The following is a 17,699-nucleotide window of genomic DNA, read 5'->3' on the forward strand; positions in this document are numbered from 1 at the left end:
AGCTTCAGGGGTTTTGTGCAGCTGTTTTCAGAGATACTTCTAGGGACCTGTAAATTTCTATTCTTCCAAGGTGGTATGATCAAGGGTGAGGTGTTCACTCTTTTCCTGGCCTGTGCTCTGGTCTATGAGTGACCACAAGCACTCTTTTCTGCCTTGGAACTGTGAGGAAGATTCCCTCTCCACTGCCACTATAAGCTCCACCATGCCAGTGCTCCTCCTTGCCCTAGGACTGCCACCCAGAACTGTGACCCAGATCCAAGCACAGGCAAAGCAAGAGATTCCTGACTCAGCACCAGCAAAGAGATCCCTGCAATTACCCTCTGATCAGTCACTTGATTCCCCCATTGTCTGTGGGCCAGAATTCAGGAAGTAGCCGTTGACCCAGGGCTGCACAGGGATTGGGGCTGGGACTAAGCTTCTCTCTCACCGTGGTCACAGACCTTTCCTACCGACCTTCTAAGTTGTCTTTAACGTTTGTGGGTTGAGAAGTCTGGAAACCGCCACAGTTGCCTGCAATTCAGTCCTCTAAGGCCTGCTCCAGGTTCACTGAGGCCTGGTCTCTGCCTGCACGCCCACGCTGAACTGTGCTCCTCTCCTAGCCCTTTCCAATAGACCTTTCCAATCAACCATCCAGGTTGTCTTGGGCTGAAAATTTGTTTCACTCTGTCATTTTGTGGGTTCTGCTGCTTTAGAATTTGTTTAGGGTCATTTTTTTTTACAGGCATTTGGAGGGGTCTGGGGGAGAGCTCAAGCAAGTCCCTGCTCTTACTCAGCCATCTTGGCTCCCTCTGACATTCTAGTTGCCCTTCTTACTCCAAAGCATGTTAATAAATATTCAGGAGTGAATCATGAGATCATGGGATCTTAGGAATCCTTAGAGATGTAAGGGACCTTAGGGATCATCTGGTTCAACCCTCTCATTTTATAGATAAGGAACCTGAAATCCAGAGAGGTAGTAACTTGCCTAAGATTATACAGATTTTAAATTGCTTTCACCTTTTTCTTTCTCATGATCTGGGGCTGTGTTGTCAGAATTTCATTTTTTTAGAGAGTTCCATTCCTCTTAAGCCATATTTCCTTTTAGAGTTTTTGGCTGTGAGATCATATAATAATAGCTTATATTTATATATTGTTTTAAAGTTTACAAAGTGTTTTCCTCACAACCCTGTCAGATGGATGGATAATAGAAGCATTCTCTCATATTCCCTTTTAAGAGGTAAGAAATGAAAGGCTTAAAAGAAATGAAGTGATTTGCCCATGGTCATAGGACTAGTTTCAAGGCAAGAATTGCCTCTCAAGGAGCTCTATGATTTCTTGCCTCTGAATTGTTTGAAATATGATTCCTCAAAGTCCTTGTCACATATCCAACCAACAGTGTGTCCTGCCTTCACAATTATAAATTCTAAGATGAGAGCATCAGTTTTTCCCTGGGTTTTCTTCTCTTCTGCTTTTCCAATCAGTTCCTTATTGGACAGATTTAAATTTAAATAGCAAGTTCCTTTCATTGTTTCCTGCATCTTCTGAGAGATTAAATTACTAGCAAAACAAATATCTTAGATATGTCATATATTGAATTTTTATAGGGAGAGGGGTCTGAAGTTGTGATTTCATTGATACAAGGGCCTTCTGGTAAGGAAACTCCCTTCACTAATAAAGATCTATAGTTCTGGGATTTACAGTCTTAGAGAGATGATGAGGACACTAAGAGATCATGTCAATAGAATTTATTAAGCACCTATTGTGTGTCAGACACAGTGCTAAGCAGCTGAGGATAGAGAGAATGTCCCCGAGGAGCTCACAGTCTATTGGGGAAAACAACATGCAAACACCTACATACAAACAAACTATATAAAGGATAAATTGGAAATAATCAACAGAGGAAAGGGCAATAGAATTAAAGAGGATAACAAAAAGCTTACCCCAGAAGGCGGGATTTTAGCTGGGACATTAAGGACACCAGGGAAGCCAGGAGCCAGAAATGAAGAGAGAATTCCACGCATGGGGAAAAACCATTGAAGATGAGCAGAGACAAGGGATAGAGCCAGTTGACTTGTTCATGGTCCCACAGCTAGTATGCATCAGTTAGCACTTGAACCTAGGACTCAGGGGTAGGAAACCACATGTGGCCTTAAGGTGGCAGATTCCCCACCCCTGACTAGGTCTTTCTCACTAGATGGCTGGTCTCACTGCTGGTCTTGTTAAGCATTTTGGATAATGAAATTAAGCTTACCAAGTTGGAATCACTAAGGGAATAGTTATAAGGATATAGAAATTCCCATATAATAGCTGGTGTTAAATTAAGAATGGTTGAGAAAATCAGGAATGTTTCCCCCTAGAGAAGAGTGGTGTTTCAACACTGAAGAAATTGAGGACCTTCATCTAGAATTAGCTCTCTTGGACAACAAGTGCACATACTTAAGACCAGTTAAGTTTCCAGTGATGAGCAAGGTGTCTCAAGCTTGTCCCTGGCGGGAAACTAGGGCTAGGCACCTTTTCACAATTTGCTAATTTATGCTAATAATCCTATCTTTGCTTCCTAGGAGAAAGAAGTCCTTCAGGAATATGATTATCAAGAACCTGGGGCCTCTGCTGCAACTGTCCCCAAGGTTTGAGGGAACCTGTATGTGATGATCTATTCCCACAAGTAGCAGGAAGCTTAGAACATGGGCACTAACATTACAGGTGTATTCCCCTTGGGTCTATGAATACCCTGGATCTCTGCACTTAACTCTCCTGTGGCCTTGGATAGCTATAATCAGTGACAATCACAGCTGTACCCCTCCTTAGGGAATATAGATTCAGGCCCACTGGGTGTCCCATGGAGCTAACCAAACTCTCCAGGGAGGCACAGAAAGTACTCCCATGAGAATGGGGAAACTCAGACTTCCCAAGACACTGTGGTGGCTTCCATAAGCAGAAAAAGAGAAAAGTGAAAAAAAGGATTCTGCTCATTTGAGTTTTTCCTACTCCACTTTTTCCAATCTACTAAGCTTATTACTTAGCAGTAGGTGTCTATTGTCTGGTTCCCTGTTATATGCCCTATATCTTGATCTCTTAAGGCCTCTTCTGCCTCTGCCTCTATGAACCCCCATGCTGGGAGGCTACAAACAATTATCCTTCTCTAGGCTGCTGATCCTGAGTGGAAGACAAATTTGTAGCAATTGATTCATCAGCTTAAAAAAAAAAGTCAGATCCCCAGAATCACTGATCTGTATTTCTCTCTCTTAAGTTATCAATCACCAATGTACTCTAAACTAAATTTGAAAGTAGCAAGCTTCAATGAGCTAGTTGTCACAATGGACAGAGCACTGGGCCTGGAGTCTGGAAGATCTTAGACACCTAGTAGCTATGTGACCCTGGGCAAGTCACTTAACCTCTATTTGCCTTAGTTCCTCATCTATAAAATGTGCATTGGAGAAGGAAAAGGCAAAACACTCTAATATCTTTGCCAAGAAAAATCCATGGACAAAGTCCATGGGGTCACGTAGAGTCGGACATAATTGAACAAGAACAACAGCTTCAATAAACAAGTTATCTCACACAGGAAAAACACCAACTGCCCCACAGAGAGCTGTTTCTTAGATTATAACCATACTTCCAGGGCTCAAAAATTTCAAGTGGCTGAAGTATAAATGCCACACTCTTAAACTTTAAAAGCCCGTTGTTTAAACAGTCGTGGTGGGGGGGAGGGGGAAATGCAGTATTGGGAGTCTGGATGATCTGGATTCCAACCCCAGCTCAGCTACTTCCTATTACCCATGTGACTTGGGGCAAGATTCTATTCAGGGCCTCAGTTTCCTCAATTACAAAATGAAAGGGTTGATAAAATAATTTCTAAAGCCCTTTCCAGCTCTAAATATATGATATTGTTGACTGGGTGACCCTCTGAGGTCTCTTCAGCCCTAAATCGATATTCCTAGTTCTAATTTCATGCTAGTAGAGATCCTGCAGGGAAGTTAGAGGACACAGTGCATAGAGCACCGGGCCTGGAGTCAGGAAGATTCATCTGGCCTCAGATACTTACTTACTAGCTGGGTGATCCTGGACAAGTCATTTAACCCTGTTTGCTTCAGTTTCCTCTTCTGTAAAATGAGCTGGAGAAGAAAATGACAAACTCCTCCAGTATCTTTGCTAAGAAAACCCCAAATGGGGTTATGAAGAGTCATATACAACTGAAAGGGATCCTGCTCCAGCCAAACTGGACTACTGAATGTAAAGGAAAACGTTATAGAACTTTAGAAAGGGCCTGGCTCTGAAGCCATAGCTCCAGGGTTCACTTCTGGCCTCAGAAACTTACTGTCTCTGGACAAGTTGCTTAACATATCTAGGTCTGTTTTCTCATATGTAAAATGAGGGGGTTGGATTAAGTGACCTTGGAATCCTTTCCAGTTCCAGATCAAAGATACTATGATCATCATCATTCCCCAAACACTTATTCATCTTTTCACTTCCATGCACTCGTTCACACCATTCCCTGTGTTTGGAAGTGCTCTTCCCTATATCTGTTCAGATTGAAATTCTACTCATCATTCAAGGTCCAGTTCTAATGCTACCTCCTTCAAAGAAAGTGTTACTTGAACCCCACAGCTGAAAATAAACTCTCCCTCCTCTAAACTCTCATAACACAACCTATACTTAGAATATGTTTATACTACTAATATTTTAGTATATTGGGACATGACTTAATTCACCCGCTATATTTATGTAAGCCCATTACGGTCAGGAACCTGGCCTCAAATGTCTTTGCATTTTTCTTCAGAATCTGGATCTTGTACATATCATGTGTCTTGTTGCTGTGAATCATCCCAGTCATATCCAATTCTCCATGACTCCATTTGGGGTTTTCTTGGCAAAGATACTAAAGTGGCCATTTCCTTCTCCAGTTTTTTTTTTTTTAACAGATAAGGAAACTGAGGATAACAAGGTTAAGTGACTTGCCCAGGGTCACACATTTAATAAGTGTCTGAGGACAGATTTGAACTCAGGAAGATGAGTCTTCCTGCTTTTAAGCTCAGTGCTCTATGCACTGTGATACCTAGCTGCCCTATCATACGACTAATAAAGGTTAAATGAGTTTTTGAGTTCTGGACCCTAGTTTCTGGGTTGTAACAAAACATTAGCAAATACATGAAGAGGTTAAAAGAACTAGTACAGAGTAACCTAACAAAGTAGAGAGGGAAGAATTAATATGTAGCAGGCTTTCAGTAATGATCCCTGCAGATGTTATGATGAATCCTGATGGGAATTAAAGACGACTAACTGGTGAGCTGAGTAAGGATGACCTTGCCCTAGGAATGGAGAGAAGTTATCAGTTGTTGAAGGGAACAGAACTTTTGTAAACTAGATCCCAACAGCTGGGAGGAATATTATGACGTCTTTTCTTTGTCACTTTATTTTCCTACCTTTCACCATGAGTTAGCTGTGGAGAAGAGCACATTTAACTGAGATACAAAATGTGTCTGGCAAAAATCTCTCAGTTCTGAAAAAAGCCTGTTTACTTGGAACATCCTCATTTGAGATTTTTCCCTCCACTGTTTTGTTTTTTTTTAAGTAGTTTCAAATGGCCTTACCAATGTCCTCCTGCCTCCAAAGAGCAGTCAGAGTAGAGACTCTTTGCCCTTTTGATTTGGTCTGGGTGAAACAAGGTTCCTCAAGAAAATGTGGAAGGGGGCCATACATGAAGAACTTTTGTGCAAGTCAGGACATTTTGTTGCAAATCACTGCATGCAAGCATTACCAAAAAGGGACGCTATCCCTCTACTTGGAAAACATGTAGCAATGGAAAGATGGTTGTGGAGCTGAGGACCTGGTTCCAGTCCAAGGCTCTGCCACTTAGTACCTGTATGACCTTGGGAACCATTTAACCTTTCTAAGCTTTACTTTCCTCATCTATAATAGGAGAAGTTTGAACTAGATGACCTCTAATGTCCCTTCCACGTTCTATGAAGCTCATCTAACAAACCTCTTTTTAAGTTTCCATTTATTGGTCTCCTTCCCTATCAGCTTTCCTCCCTATTCCAAATGCAAAACTCATTGTTTTTTACAGGGAGTTAAAACATTTCTACCTTAGGTTATGAATAAATTTGGTTGACTGTAGTTTGAAACTTTTCAAAAAAATCTGTAACAATAAAATCAAACTGAAGGCTATGTAATTATAATGATCAAACCTGCCCCTGGAAGAGCTAAGAAATTGTACCCCTTTCCCTTTGTTGGAGAGAGAGGAGCCTATGGGTGTAGAATATTGCATATGCTGTCAGATTCTATTGACAAGTTTTGCTGCACTATTTAAAAAAAAATTCGTACTTAAGGAATTACTTTGAAGAAAAAGAACTTAGTTTTCTCAAGGAAAAACTCTGCAGGGTAAGGGAGAGGAGAGGGGGTATTTGGAAATGAATGTAAAAAAACAAAAGGAATCAATAAACAAAGAAGACAAAACCAAATCCATACATTCCATTATTTTTCTACTAGTTAGAAGCATATAGTTCATAAAAATTTGTTGAAAATATTTTTATTTCTTAAAAATCAAAACATTGTTTTGATATATGTTTAATTCAGAGATGTAGGAATGACTTGAGCCTGAACAGTTTAGAACAGAATCCAAATGTTAATTTTAATAGATATTAAAAGATTTTAAACATTTTTAAGGTGCCTTGTTTTATTTCCTTGTAGTTATTTTAGGCAAATAAATGAGGACAGGATATGAGTTTGGCCAATAGTACTTGTTGAGAAGATCTGATTCTGAATGAATTTCCAGGCAGCATATTTTAGTCATGCCTCATTCTTGTAGAAAAGGACTCTGCTGTGTTCTTAACAAAGATGATGAATACCTCATTTCTATTTGTGGATTTTTTTTTCTTCTTTTAAAAATCTTTCTATAGACCTATTTATTCAATAGCAAGTCAACACTTAGGGCACCAAATGTTACCTAGTAACTTCATAATTCAAAATCCAAAAAGGAATAAAAAAAGGTTTGAAAATATAGAATTAAAAAAAGGCTAATAATTCTAAGAGTTCCTTAGTTCAATTTAACCAATATGTAAGTGCCTATTATATCCAAGACATTGTACTAGCTCACTAGGAATATAAAGTGACCTAACTCCCTAACCTTAAGAAGTTTACAATCTAATTTTGCCTCCTATAAAAACAAGGCAAAACATCTCTCTACTAGATTGAAAACTCTGAGAGCACTGGGTCTATCTTGTCTCACATTTATGTCTCCACATAGCTTCTACCACATTGACTTACATGAAGCAGACATAAATACTTATTAAGGTCACAAGCATTTATTAAGCACCTACTATGTGCCAGGCACTGTGCTAAGAACTAGTTAAATACTAGTAAAGTAAAATAAACACATTAATCAAGTTCAATTATATGTGCTGTTATAACTCCATAGTCCCCCACTTCTGCTAAGAAAGGGACAGGGAGTCTTTTCTTCAAGGCTAAGTAATAAGGCAGGTTAAGTTTTGATTTTTGTTATTCTTTCCATTTATATTTTTGCAACTATGGTGAATATCACTTCCTGATTTTCTTTACTGTGTGTTAGTTTACATAAGTCATCATATGTTTCTCTATAGTTTTCATTTTCATGTGTCATGGTACAATCCACTTCATCAATTTTGCTCAACAGATTCCCCCCCGTTTTCTTTTTTATTAGTTGTTATAAGTGATGGTTCTCTGAAGGAAAGCACGGAAAGAGAGAGGGATATATTGGGAAATGAAAGTAACATAAAATCAAGATAAAACATAACTTTAAAAATACTAGCTGAATGAGGGAATAGAACTTTAAAAGCCTCTGTCCAAAAAGGGAAGACAGCACACCTTTCTGAACACAATGTTTTTATACTTTGACCACTGGCTAATGCAGACTCTCCCTAGACCAAGATACACTATCTTTGTAGGTAATCTTTCTTAGCACTGGAGAAGACCACCTGAGAACCTAGGAAGGCCTACTAGCAGCTAACTTTGCACCCAGGAACAGATAAGAACCAAATGAGGCCTACAAATGGTTCACAGCTGAATTCTAAGTTGGCTGGGCTGTCTAGATAAGAGGTTGATGACCTCTGTTGCCTCTGAGGTATTGAGGTTCTATTAAAATCTGCATTGGATGGATTGGTGAATGGCTAAACAAACTGTGGTACATAAATGTAATGGGATTATTACTCTGCTATAAGAGATGAGAAATAGGATGAATACAGAGAAGCACAGATTTACACAAACTGATATAAAGTGAAGTAAGCAGAGCCAGAAAGACAACATACATGATGACCACAATTTTAATAGAAAGAATAACAACCACAAAATAACTGAAAATGAATGCTGAAAATTTTTAAAGCAAGCTTGGCCCAAAGAAGAAAGATGAGAAATCATCAGTACCTTTGTGCTGATTGGGGCCCATGTGTTTAGAAGATTGCATAAAATGTCAGATATTTTATTGATCAATTTGTTGATCAATTTTGCTAAATTTTTTTTTAAATCTTTGTTATAAGAGATTTCTATCTGGGAGGGAGAAGAGTGAGATACAGGAGGAAAATCTGGGTGAGGTAAAAACAAAAGATATTAATAAAACATATATTTAAAATAACAAATCTGAATGGAAGAGTTTAAGAAGAAAAACAAATACTATGAAGACCATTCATTGTCAGAACACCTTTTTCAAACTGCCTATTCTACTTCTGCTGAGACCCAAGTTACAGCTTTGTTTTCTTGACTTTCTAGAGACCTTAATTTTCACCTTTGAAAACTGGAACAAAACTCTGTTCTCAATTTTTTTTCCATTAAACATGAATAAGGGCAGAGGGTCAAGGAGATTAATAAACAGTATGATTGAATTGAAAAGTACATAAATCTCTTGCTTTGAGGTACGGCCATAAAGGTCAATGAATATTTATTAAGCGCCTATTACGCACCAGAAGCTTATGTGTTAAGCACTGGGAATAAAAATAAAGGCAAAAAAGACTGTCCCTGCTTTCAAGAAGCTTACTGTCCAGTGAAGAAACTTATGGAGTTAGAGAGCTGATGGAATAATACTAGAATGAAACATTATTGGACACGACCAATATGAGAATTTGTTTTGATTCATTATACTTGTTACAAGGGTTTTGTTTTTCTTTCTTTCCTCTCCCCTCCCCTCCCGTCCCTCCAGGGGGTAGGGATTGGGAGGTGGTAGAGGTAAATAATTTTCTGCTGAGAAAAATTAATTTTTTTAAAAAAAGGAAAGAATTGGACAACTTCTAAATTCTGTCCCAGCTGCAAAACTATGAACTTGTTATGGATCATCCCATGGGGAGTGGGGAGGTGGTTGGGGGGAAAATATATTTTTGTTAATTGAAAAAAAAATTTTTTTAAAAGAATTGGACAGCCTCTAAATTCCGTCCCAGCTGCAAAACTATGAACTTATGGATGATCATATGAGTCATGGGAGGGGGTTCTCCTGCTAAAAACTTACCTCTTTATTTTCACTTAGGAGGGACAGACTCCCCCCTTTCGGCACTTAGCAATGCCTTGAGGCAGGGCTACCTACTTGCAGGCGAAGTCCAGTCAAGAAGCTAATTGCGCTTTCTGTGTGAGCATCAGGAAGACCCCGGTTCGAATCCCAGCTCGGGCACTTAGGAGGTATGACTGGGGGCAAGTCCCCTTCCCGCCTCCCCGACCGTTTCCCCTGTCAAAGGAGGACACCAGCCTCAGTTTCCCCTTCTGTGAAATAAGAGCACGCCTCTGGGGGGGGGCCGTGAGGGTCAGCTGTGGGAGGATGATGTAGAGTGCAGGGCGAGTGAGTCTTGGTGAGCTTTTCTGGCTTAGTCACATTCTCGCGGCGGGCACCGTCTCAAAGCGAGCTTTCTCACCGCTCCCACCCGGGCAGCGGGCATTTGGCGGCTGGGGGCGGGGGCCGCGCTGGCAGCTTGCCCGCCCTGCCGCCGCCGCCGCGGCTCCCCGCAGGACGCGCCCCCTCGCCCGCTCCGCAGCTCGCCTCGCAGGCCGCTCAGCCGCCCCGGAGTGCGCGGGTGGGGGATGGGGAGCGGGCACCTCCGAGCTGGAAGCAGGGAGGGCAGCAGCTCGGCCGCCCAGGAGCGGGGGTGCCTCCCTCCGGCCACAAGCAGGAGGCCCCGCCACCGGGAAGCATCAGGTCGGTGGTCATCCCAATTCTCAGCCCCGCTCCCCTCGTCCGCGCCTTCGCCTGGGGAGGGGGCCCGCGCCCCCGCCGTGCCTGCCCCGGCGCCCCTTTTGGGGGGCGCGCCCCGTCCCTCCTCACGCCCCTCAGTGAGGGGCCCCGAGCCCGCCCGGCAGCCCCACGTCCCGGCCCCGGAGCCCTGGCCCCCGGCCCCGCCGAGGTGGGGGCGCCTACCCCCCGGTTTTTCTCCTCAGCGAGGACTCGGGCCCCGGTAGATGGGGCGGCGGCGGGGGCGGCGGCGGCGGCGCAGTAGGCGGCCCCGGCCCCGGGCTCGGCCCGAGCTCTCGCCATCTTGAGGGGAGGAGGAGCCGCGGCCGCCGCCATGCGGGGAGGCAGGGAAAGAGGGAGGGCGGCAGCGAGCGAGCGAGCGAGGGAGGGGGCGCGGCGGCGGAGTTGGCTCGGCCCGGTCGGCGGCTTCGGCGGCGCCATGAGAGCGGGGAGCGGCGGAGGTAGGCCAGGCGCAGCCGGGGCGCCGGGCGGGCTGGCTGGATGGCTGGCGGGCGCGCCGGGGCGGAGCACGGCGCGGCGGCCCAAGGGGACGCGGCTGAGGGGCCCTTGGCGGCCCTGGGGCTGGACTGGGCCGGGCCGGGCCGGGCCGGGGAGGGCAGGGCCGGGGGGCGGGCGGGCGGAGGGTTTCGGGGAGGAAGGAGTCGCCGCCATCTTGGGAGCTTCGAGTCAACAATAAAGGAGCCGGGGAGCCGGGCGGCGGCGGCCTCGGCGCCGTGACACAGGCCTCAGCCGCGGCCAGTGGGGTGAGGCTCCGGGCTCGGCCGCTGGCGAGGCGCCGGGGCTTCGGGAAGCGGGCTGGGCCCGTCAGGGGAGGGGGCGCTCTGGGGCGGAGGCCCGAGGCCTGGCCGGGGCCTCGGGGGCAGCGTAGCAGGCGGCGGGGGCTGTGAGGGGCGGAATCCAGAGGCGAGGGCCAACAGAGTCCTGGGACCGGGGGCCGAGGAGGGCGAGGAGCGGGCCCGCGCCGCTGACAGCTTTATAGGGACTGGGGGATGTGGGGGCCTCAGGGCCAGGGGACGTGGCGCCCCCCACCTCCTGGGGCGGCCGGGGGGGGGGCAGACTGCGGCTCACCGTGGACAGTCCCCTCTCAACCCTCTTCCCGTGCGTGGACAGTCGGGGGTGCTGGAGTGCCCCAAGTAGGTTGAGAGGGGAAGGGGCTTGCTCGGGCCGGGGGGTGACTCTTTGGGGCCCCGAGGGGGAGGGGGAATCCCCATTGTTTCGCGCTGGCTGAGCTGGCGGGGCCGCGGCTGCTCCGCCAGTGTTGCGCAGATCCCATTGCAGGGCCCCAGCCTCTTTTGTTTTTAAGGCCAAAGGAAGCGGCTTTGGGATGGAAAATAACCAAGAAATTACCGACACACTGTGGGGGGGGGTCCCTAAAAGTCGTTGTGCACTTTTCCCTTCGACTTGTCCCCCACTTCATTTTCTTGCCCATCCTTTCAGAACCACCTCCCTCAGAATTAAAGCCCCCACCTCAACTCTCCTCCTGAGCTTTAGGGAAACTGCGCTGCGGTAGCAAACAAAAGCTCGTGGTGGCGAGGAGTTTTGGGGTGTGAAACTGTCATTTGCGAGCTCTAATCTAGGAAACGCTGTAATTAACTCAGCCAGGGGAGCCTCCTTACTTGTCTGCGTTTCAATCTTATTTTTGAAAATACAGGCATAAAACTTTGAGACGGAAATTGGGCTGCTAAGGAAAAGGGTGGGAGGAATATTATTTTCTCCTGTGAAACTGCCATGTAGGTTCTTTCTCTGTTAAGAGTGGGGTAGTTGTTCCAAGGTCCCAAATGTGTGGCACAGTATGGCTATAGGGAGAAATGTATAAGTGTGAGCTGGAGTGTCAAATTATTAACAGCAACAACAATACTATTTAACTATATAGGTTGTCCTTTTCATCCTCTCAGCACTTTGCTAACATTAATTAATCCTCACAATCTCCTTGTGTGAAGGAGGTGGTAATGTTGATCATCATAGCATAAACCTGTCAAAACAGGAAGTTGTTTATTGCAAAAATGGTATCAAGATTGAGTGACTCTCAACCACAGTTTGCTTAGGTTACTAGAGCCAGAAAAAGGGTTTAAATTTTTCTTTTCAGTTTATTTTAGCAAAATTTTGACTTTTTTATGAGCAAACCAGTGTTCAATAGAAACTACACAGCATTCCCTTTAGAAGATGAGTTAGAGTCAGGGAACATTTTTCTAATAAGTTTCATTATACTATAAGAATTTCAGAAACTATCTTGAACATATAAATCATCTTTGTTTTTTGTAACACCTTTTGTTTGTATGAAATGTAGCAGAGTAAAGCAATGAACCTTTGTATTTCTTGTTGGACCAAACGTCATCTACTGCATTTTTTAAAAGTACAAATGACTTAGCCTTTTTGATAGTTAATCTTAGTTTTAGGGTGGTAGCGTAGTCTGGATTAACAATTTGATTTTTTTTCTGACATTTTTAAAGTTTACATGCTTAGTATTTCATAGAACAACAATTTGGTTGTATTTGTAAAAGGGAAGTACTTTTGTGTCTTGTGTGCCTTTTGTTTACTGTAATATGTGCTGTCTAAATTTGGATATGGCACTTTTAAAATGTAAAGCTTTCTTTAAATTAAAATTTAAATTGTTTAGATTAAGTTTTCTGATCAGTTTCCAAGAAAAAGTCTACATTTTAAATTCTTAGAGATAGTGCAAACATTCCAGTTGACATTTGGCTTCCTGTAGTACTACTTAAAAGGACAACTCCCTAAAAAAGAAATTCTTCTTCGTAAAGTAGGAATCCTTAGTGGCAGATAAAATTCATATGGACATGAAAAAAAAATTTTTTTGCTAGATATTATCTGAATGAAACCTGAAGCTTATTTAGCTTTTCAAGACCCAGTTGGTTTGTTACCTGAAGTAGAACACAAAACAAATGAATTGTCCAGCCATGTTGGTTGATGAGCTTCCATCATGTAACTCTTGTTAGAATATAATTTGCAGTTGCAAAATAGTTTTTAGATAAAATTAATGCTGATTCAATCACTGGTTTCCTAATAATCATTAATAATAGCTAGCACTTTTATAGTGCTTTAGGGTTTGCCAAGTACTTTGCAGATATTCTCACTTTATTTTACAACAACCCCAGGGAGGTAGGTGCTTTTTATTATCCTTGTTTTACTGAAATTGAGACAGAGGTTAAGTGACTTTCCCAAGGTCACACAGTAATATCTGAACTTGGATCTTCCCAACTTCAGGTCTAGTAGTACTCTATCCCTGTGAGTTTAATTTGTACTTAAGAGACTTGAATTCCACATCTGCCTGTTTTACCTGTATGTTACTTTGGTTGGGGGACAGTATGTTGTTTTCACAACTGTTTTCTTTGCCGTGGATGAAGGTTAGATCTAAATATAAGTTTTTACTGGCTTTTTAAATGGTAAAGACTGTAGAAATCTTGGTTTAGGAGGATATGATTTAGAGGTTTATAGGATTTGATTTAAGATAAAAAGCCTACTGTTATTTAATTACAAATAACTGATTTTTTTTTCTTCATTTCAGATTGAAGTGATTAAATTCAGATATAACTAAACTTTGTTAGAGGGCTTTTTTTAAAAAAGTTGTTTCAGTGCATCAGAGCAAGTTACTACTGCTTTACCGTTCAGAGACTTACAGGTGCTTGCCTGCATTGCAATAAAGGACTCATATATTGAGCAAGACTTATATTTATCTCTTCGTTTTGGAGAGTCTAATAAACTGTTATTACAGTTTCTCTACTGACTTTCAAAAGTTTTGAAGTCTGAAAGAGACACCTTTACAAATAACAAAGCATGAGCACGGCCAGAACAGAGAACCCTGTTATAATGGGTCTATCCAGTCAAAATGGGCAGCTGAGGGGCCCTGTGAAGCCCAGTGGTGGCCCTGGAGGAGGGGGCACACAAACACAGCAACAGATGAACCAGCTGAAAAATACCAACACAATCAATAATGGCACTCAACAGCAAGCACAGAGTATGACCACCACTATTAAGTAAGTATTAATATTAAAGCTTTAAAGGTCATAGATGTTCTTTTATGTTGTTATTTTGATGTTGATTTGTTTTATATATGTTGGGTTTTCTTTTTAATGATTAAATACTTCTAGCTACAAATGGAGGACAAAGGAAAGATAACTCTGCCCACAGATACTTACTTCTTCCCACCCCCACCCCCCCCACAATAAATGTATACATTTTTACTATGGTTAATCTAGGTTTAATAAGTAATGAAGCATAGTCACAGATACCGGAATTGTTTGCTATGATATCAATATATTTAAAACAACCAAAACATACAATTTCTGACTTTCATAAATAGAGCAAATTGGAACAGAAGGTTAGAAATAGGACAATGAGTTCCTTTACCAAATATCATTGAAACTACTGTGCTCTAGTCCTGGTTTTTCCAGCGTAACTTTTTGTTTAGCCCTGTGACTCTTCATTTCAGTTTATTCATCAAAACTAATGATTATTTCCAAGTTTTTTATTTTGAAGTCGCAAATGTGTATGGTTGCCTGTGACCTATAGACATCATCACATAATTTCAGTTAATAAATTTTTTTGTTGTTTTTCATTTCAGCATTCCTTTAAAAAATAATTTTTATTGATAAGTTGTTTTTACGTTGCCTAAATTTCCCTTTATAGCTTATCCCTTCTCCACTATTCCTAATGATTCCCCCCCTGTTTTTTTTTTTTTTAACAAAAAGGAAAAGAAATCATAAATACCAATCATTTGACAAAATAAGTAGTGTTCTACACCCAAGGATTCCCCTTTTTCTCACCCCTACTCTTCTTTCCTCTTCTCACCCCCTTCTCTGCAAAAGAGCAAGAGGGAAGTGTTTTCTCATATCTCTTCTTTGGGGCCTAGCTCATTCTTTGTGATTTTGCAACATTAGTTTTTGATTGTTTTGTGACAATTTTTTTTTCTTTTTTTTGGCAAAGGAGTAGGGGTTAAGTGACTTGCCCAGAGTCACATAGCTAGTAAAAGTCAAGTGTCTGGTCTGAAACCACATTTGACCTCACGACCTCCTGACTCAAGGGCAGGTGCTCTACCCACTTCGCCCCCTAGCTGCCCCAACACTTGTTTTTTCCCTTATAGTAATCATTGTGTGTGTGTCTGTGTGTCTGTGTCTGTGTATATATTTTTTGTTCTGCTTCATTTTGCATCAGTTCATGTAAGTCTTTCCCTGCGTCTCTTCATCATCCCTTCTTGCACATACAAATAAGCATGTACAAAAAGTAAGCCTTGAGTAATTTAGGATTTTGAACTAAGGGAAAAAAGAGTGGATTTCAAACATTCCCACTTCTCTTTGTTGGCAAGTTAGGTGGTGTAGTGGACAGAGCCTGGGATCTGGAGTCAGACTTGAGTTCAAATCCATCCTCAGACATTCAGTAGCTATGTGACCTGGGCAAGTCATTATGCCTGCCTCAGTTTACTCATCTGCAAAATGGGGGTAAATAATAGCACCTACCTTCAGGGGTTGTGCAGATCATTGAGATATTTGTAAACAGGCTTTTCAACTCTTAAAAGTGCTGTGTAAATGCTATCAATCTCCAAATACTAGAGACTTTTAAAAAAAGTTTTCTTAAAGACAAAAATATAGGTGATGTTTGCCATTTAAAGGGCACGTTTCAGTGAAAGTAGTATTTCAAATCATTTAAGGTTTTTCTCTGATATCTCTTCATCTAAGGGACCCTTTTTTGTAGAGACAGTGTGGTATATAGTGGATAGGGTGCTGGACTTGGTATCAGAAAAGCTTGATTTTTAAATCCCCACCTTGATACTCATTAGTTTTTGCAATGGACAAGTCATATCACTTCTCTGAATCTCAGTTTCCTCATCTATAAAATGGAAATATCTGTAGTAACTACTTAAGGATTGAATGAGCTAACATATTTTAAAGTACTTTAGTATCAGTTTTTATTATGATTATTGTTTGAAAGTTATAGCTACAGAATTCAAGCCATGGCTCATCTTGCCAAGCTTGTTAGGTGTCCAAGAACAGAGCAAGGCTAGATTGTAAATATGAAGAGGCCTATCACTCTGAGCCCAGCCACTGATTGTAGTCTGGGTGTAGGGAGGACCCACTCCAGTCAAATCACAGGTTCTTAAAAGTATTGAAATAGTGACTCTCAGTCTGATGAAGACTGTAACATAAGACTATGAAATAAAGGTCAAGAATCTTTAACCCGACATTTGGTTTCTTCTACTGTTGTAATTGGATTCATCTCACAGAAATTTTTTTTCAGGTAAAACTTTGGTATACATTACTTGATATTTGTTCTATAGGGTCCAGTTCTTTCTGTTGTCTCAGAAGCATTTTCAGAGGTATGGTGACCCTTTAGAAAGTTAACGTTACATAAGCTTATAAGCTATAAAAAATTGAAAGTTCCTTCCAAAGTCAGTCACTTATAGAGAGTCATCTCTCAAAAGGAAATTTTAGGTGAATTTGTTACTTTTTCAGAATTAGTAATATAAATTTATTTTGCTCCCAGTATGCTTCTTGGGGGGTGGGATAGATTATCAAAAGCAGAGGCTGGTAAGTTTCTGATGCTTCTTTGCAAAACTGTATTAGAAGTATCTGTGTGTTGATATACATATACACATACATTTTAGGTGTACAAAGTCTTTGAAAATATATAATTAACAATAGCTTACATTACTATAGCACTTTACAAAATGTTTTCTTAACAATAACCTTGTAAGATAGGTAGTATAAGTAGTAATATCCCTGTGTTACAGGTGAGGAAATCATTCTCCCACTTAGAATTTGCCACTTACTAGCTGTTCGCTAGACAAGTGGGACCTTAGTTCAAATCTCTCCTCAGATACATAACACTAGCTGTGTGACCCTGGGCGAGTCATTTAACCCCATTGCCTAGCTAAAAAACAAACCAAAAAAACAAACAAACAAACAAATTTTGGGGCAGCAAGGTGGCACAGTGGTTAGAGCACCAGCTCTGAAGTCTTGAGGACTTGAGTTCAAATCTAGCCTCAGACCAAACACTTGACACTTACTAGCTGTGTGACCCTGGGTAAGTCACTTAACCCCAATTGCCTAAAAAAATGAAAAGACAAGTAGGACCTAGAACTTAGGTCTACTGATTCCAAGTTCACTGTTCTTTCTATTCTGCTATTCTGACTAAACTTTGACCAATTTTCAAAAAGAAAAAAGATTCTCTGAATGAAGTAAATAATTAATAGCTTTGAGTATCATAGCTTCTGTGATTTTGCTCCTTCTAGAGTAAGTTGTTTCTGTCTAAATTCTTTTCATTCCTTCAAGTCCCATTTCTTCATGAAGTCTTCACAGATGACTGGTGCCATTTGTCCTCCTTCTGAATTTTTTCTGTACTTACTGTCAGTGCTACCTTTTTGACACTTGTTCTTGTGTAATCTTATTTAAATGGTTTATGTGTTTTGCTTTTCCCAGGTTGTAAATTCCTTGTGAAGATGAATTGTCTTCTGTTTTCTTTTTTATCACAACCACAATGCCTTAAATGGTGCTGTGTAAACAGTAGA

General features: G+C 41.8%; 1 protein-coding gene across 3 annotated transcripts in view; it reads left to right on the plus strand.

Annotated features, from left to right (window-relative positions):
• The first annotated feature begins 10,029 nt into the window (after nt 1–10,029).
• The window catches only part of DDX6 (DEAD-box helicase 6), a 43,000-nt gene continuing 35,330 nt past the window's right edge, over nt 10,030–17,699 (plus strand). The window contains exons 1-2 of one of the 3 annotated variants that reach the window (XM_027835499.1): nt 10,030–10,126; nt 13,704–14,172. In XM_027835499.1, coding sequence (XP_027691300.1) covers nt 13,973–14,172 — 200 coding nt within the window. In that variant the 5' untranslated portion in view covers nt 10,030–10,126; nt 13,704–13,972. Of the gene's footprint in view, nt 10,127–10,560; nt 10,621–10,850; nt 10,924–13,703; nt 14,173–17,699 lie in introns of those variants that run through there. The other 2 variants (XM_027835498.1, XM_027835500.1) reach the window with 2 other exon arrangements.

Source organism: Vombatus ursinus, unplaced genomic scaffold (genome assembly GCF_900497805.2).
Source record: "Vombatus ursinus unplaced genomic scaffold, bare-nosed wombat genome assembly UNPS02014816.1, whole genome shotgun sequence".
Lineage (NCBI taxonomy): Eukaryota > Metazoa > Chordata > Mammalia > Diprotodontia > Vombatidae > Vombatus > Vombatus ursinus.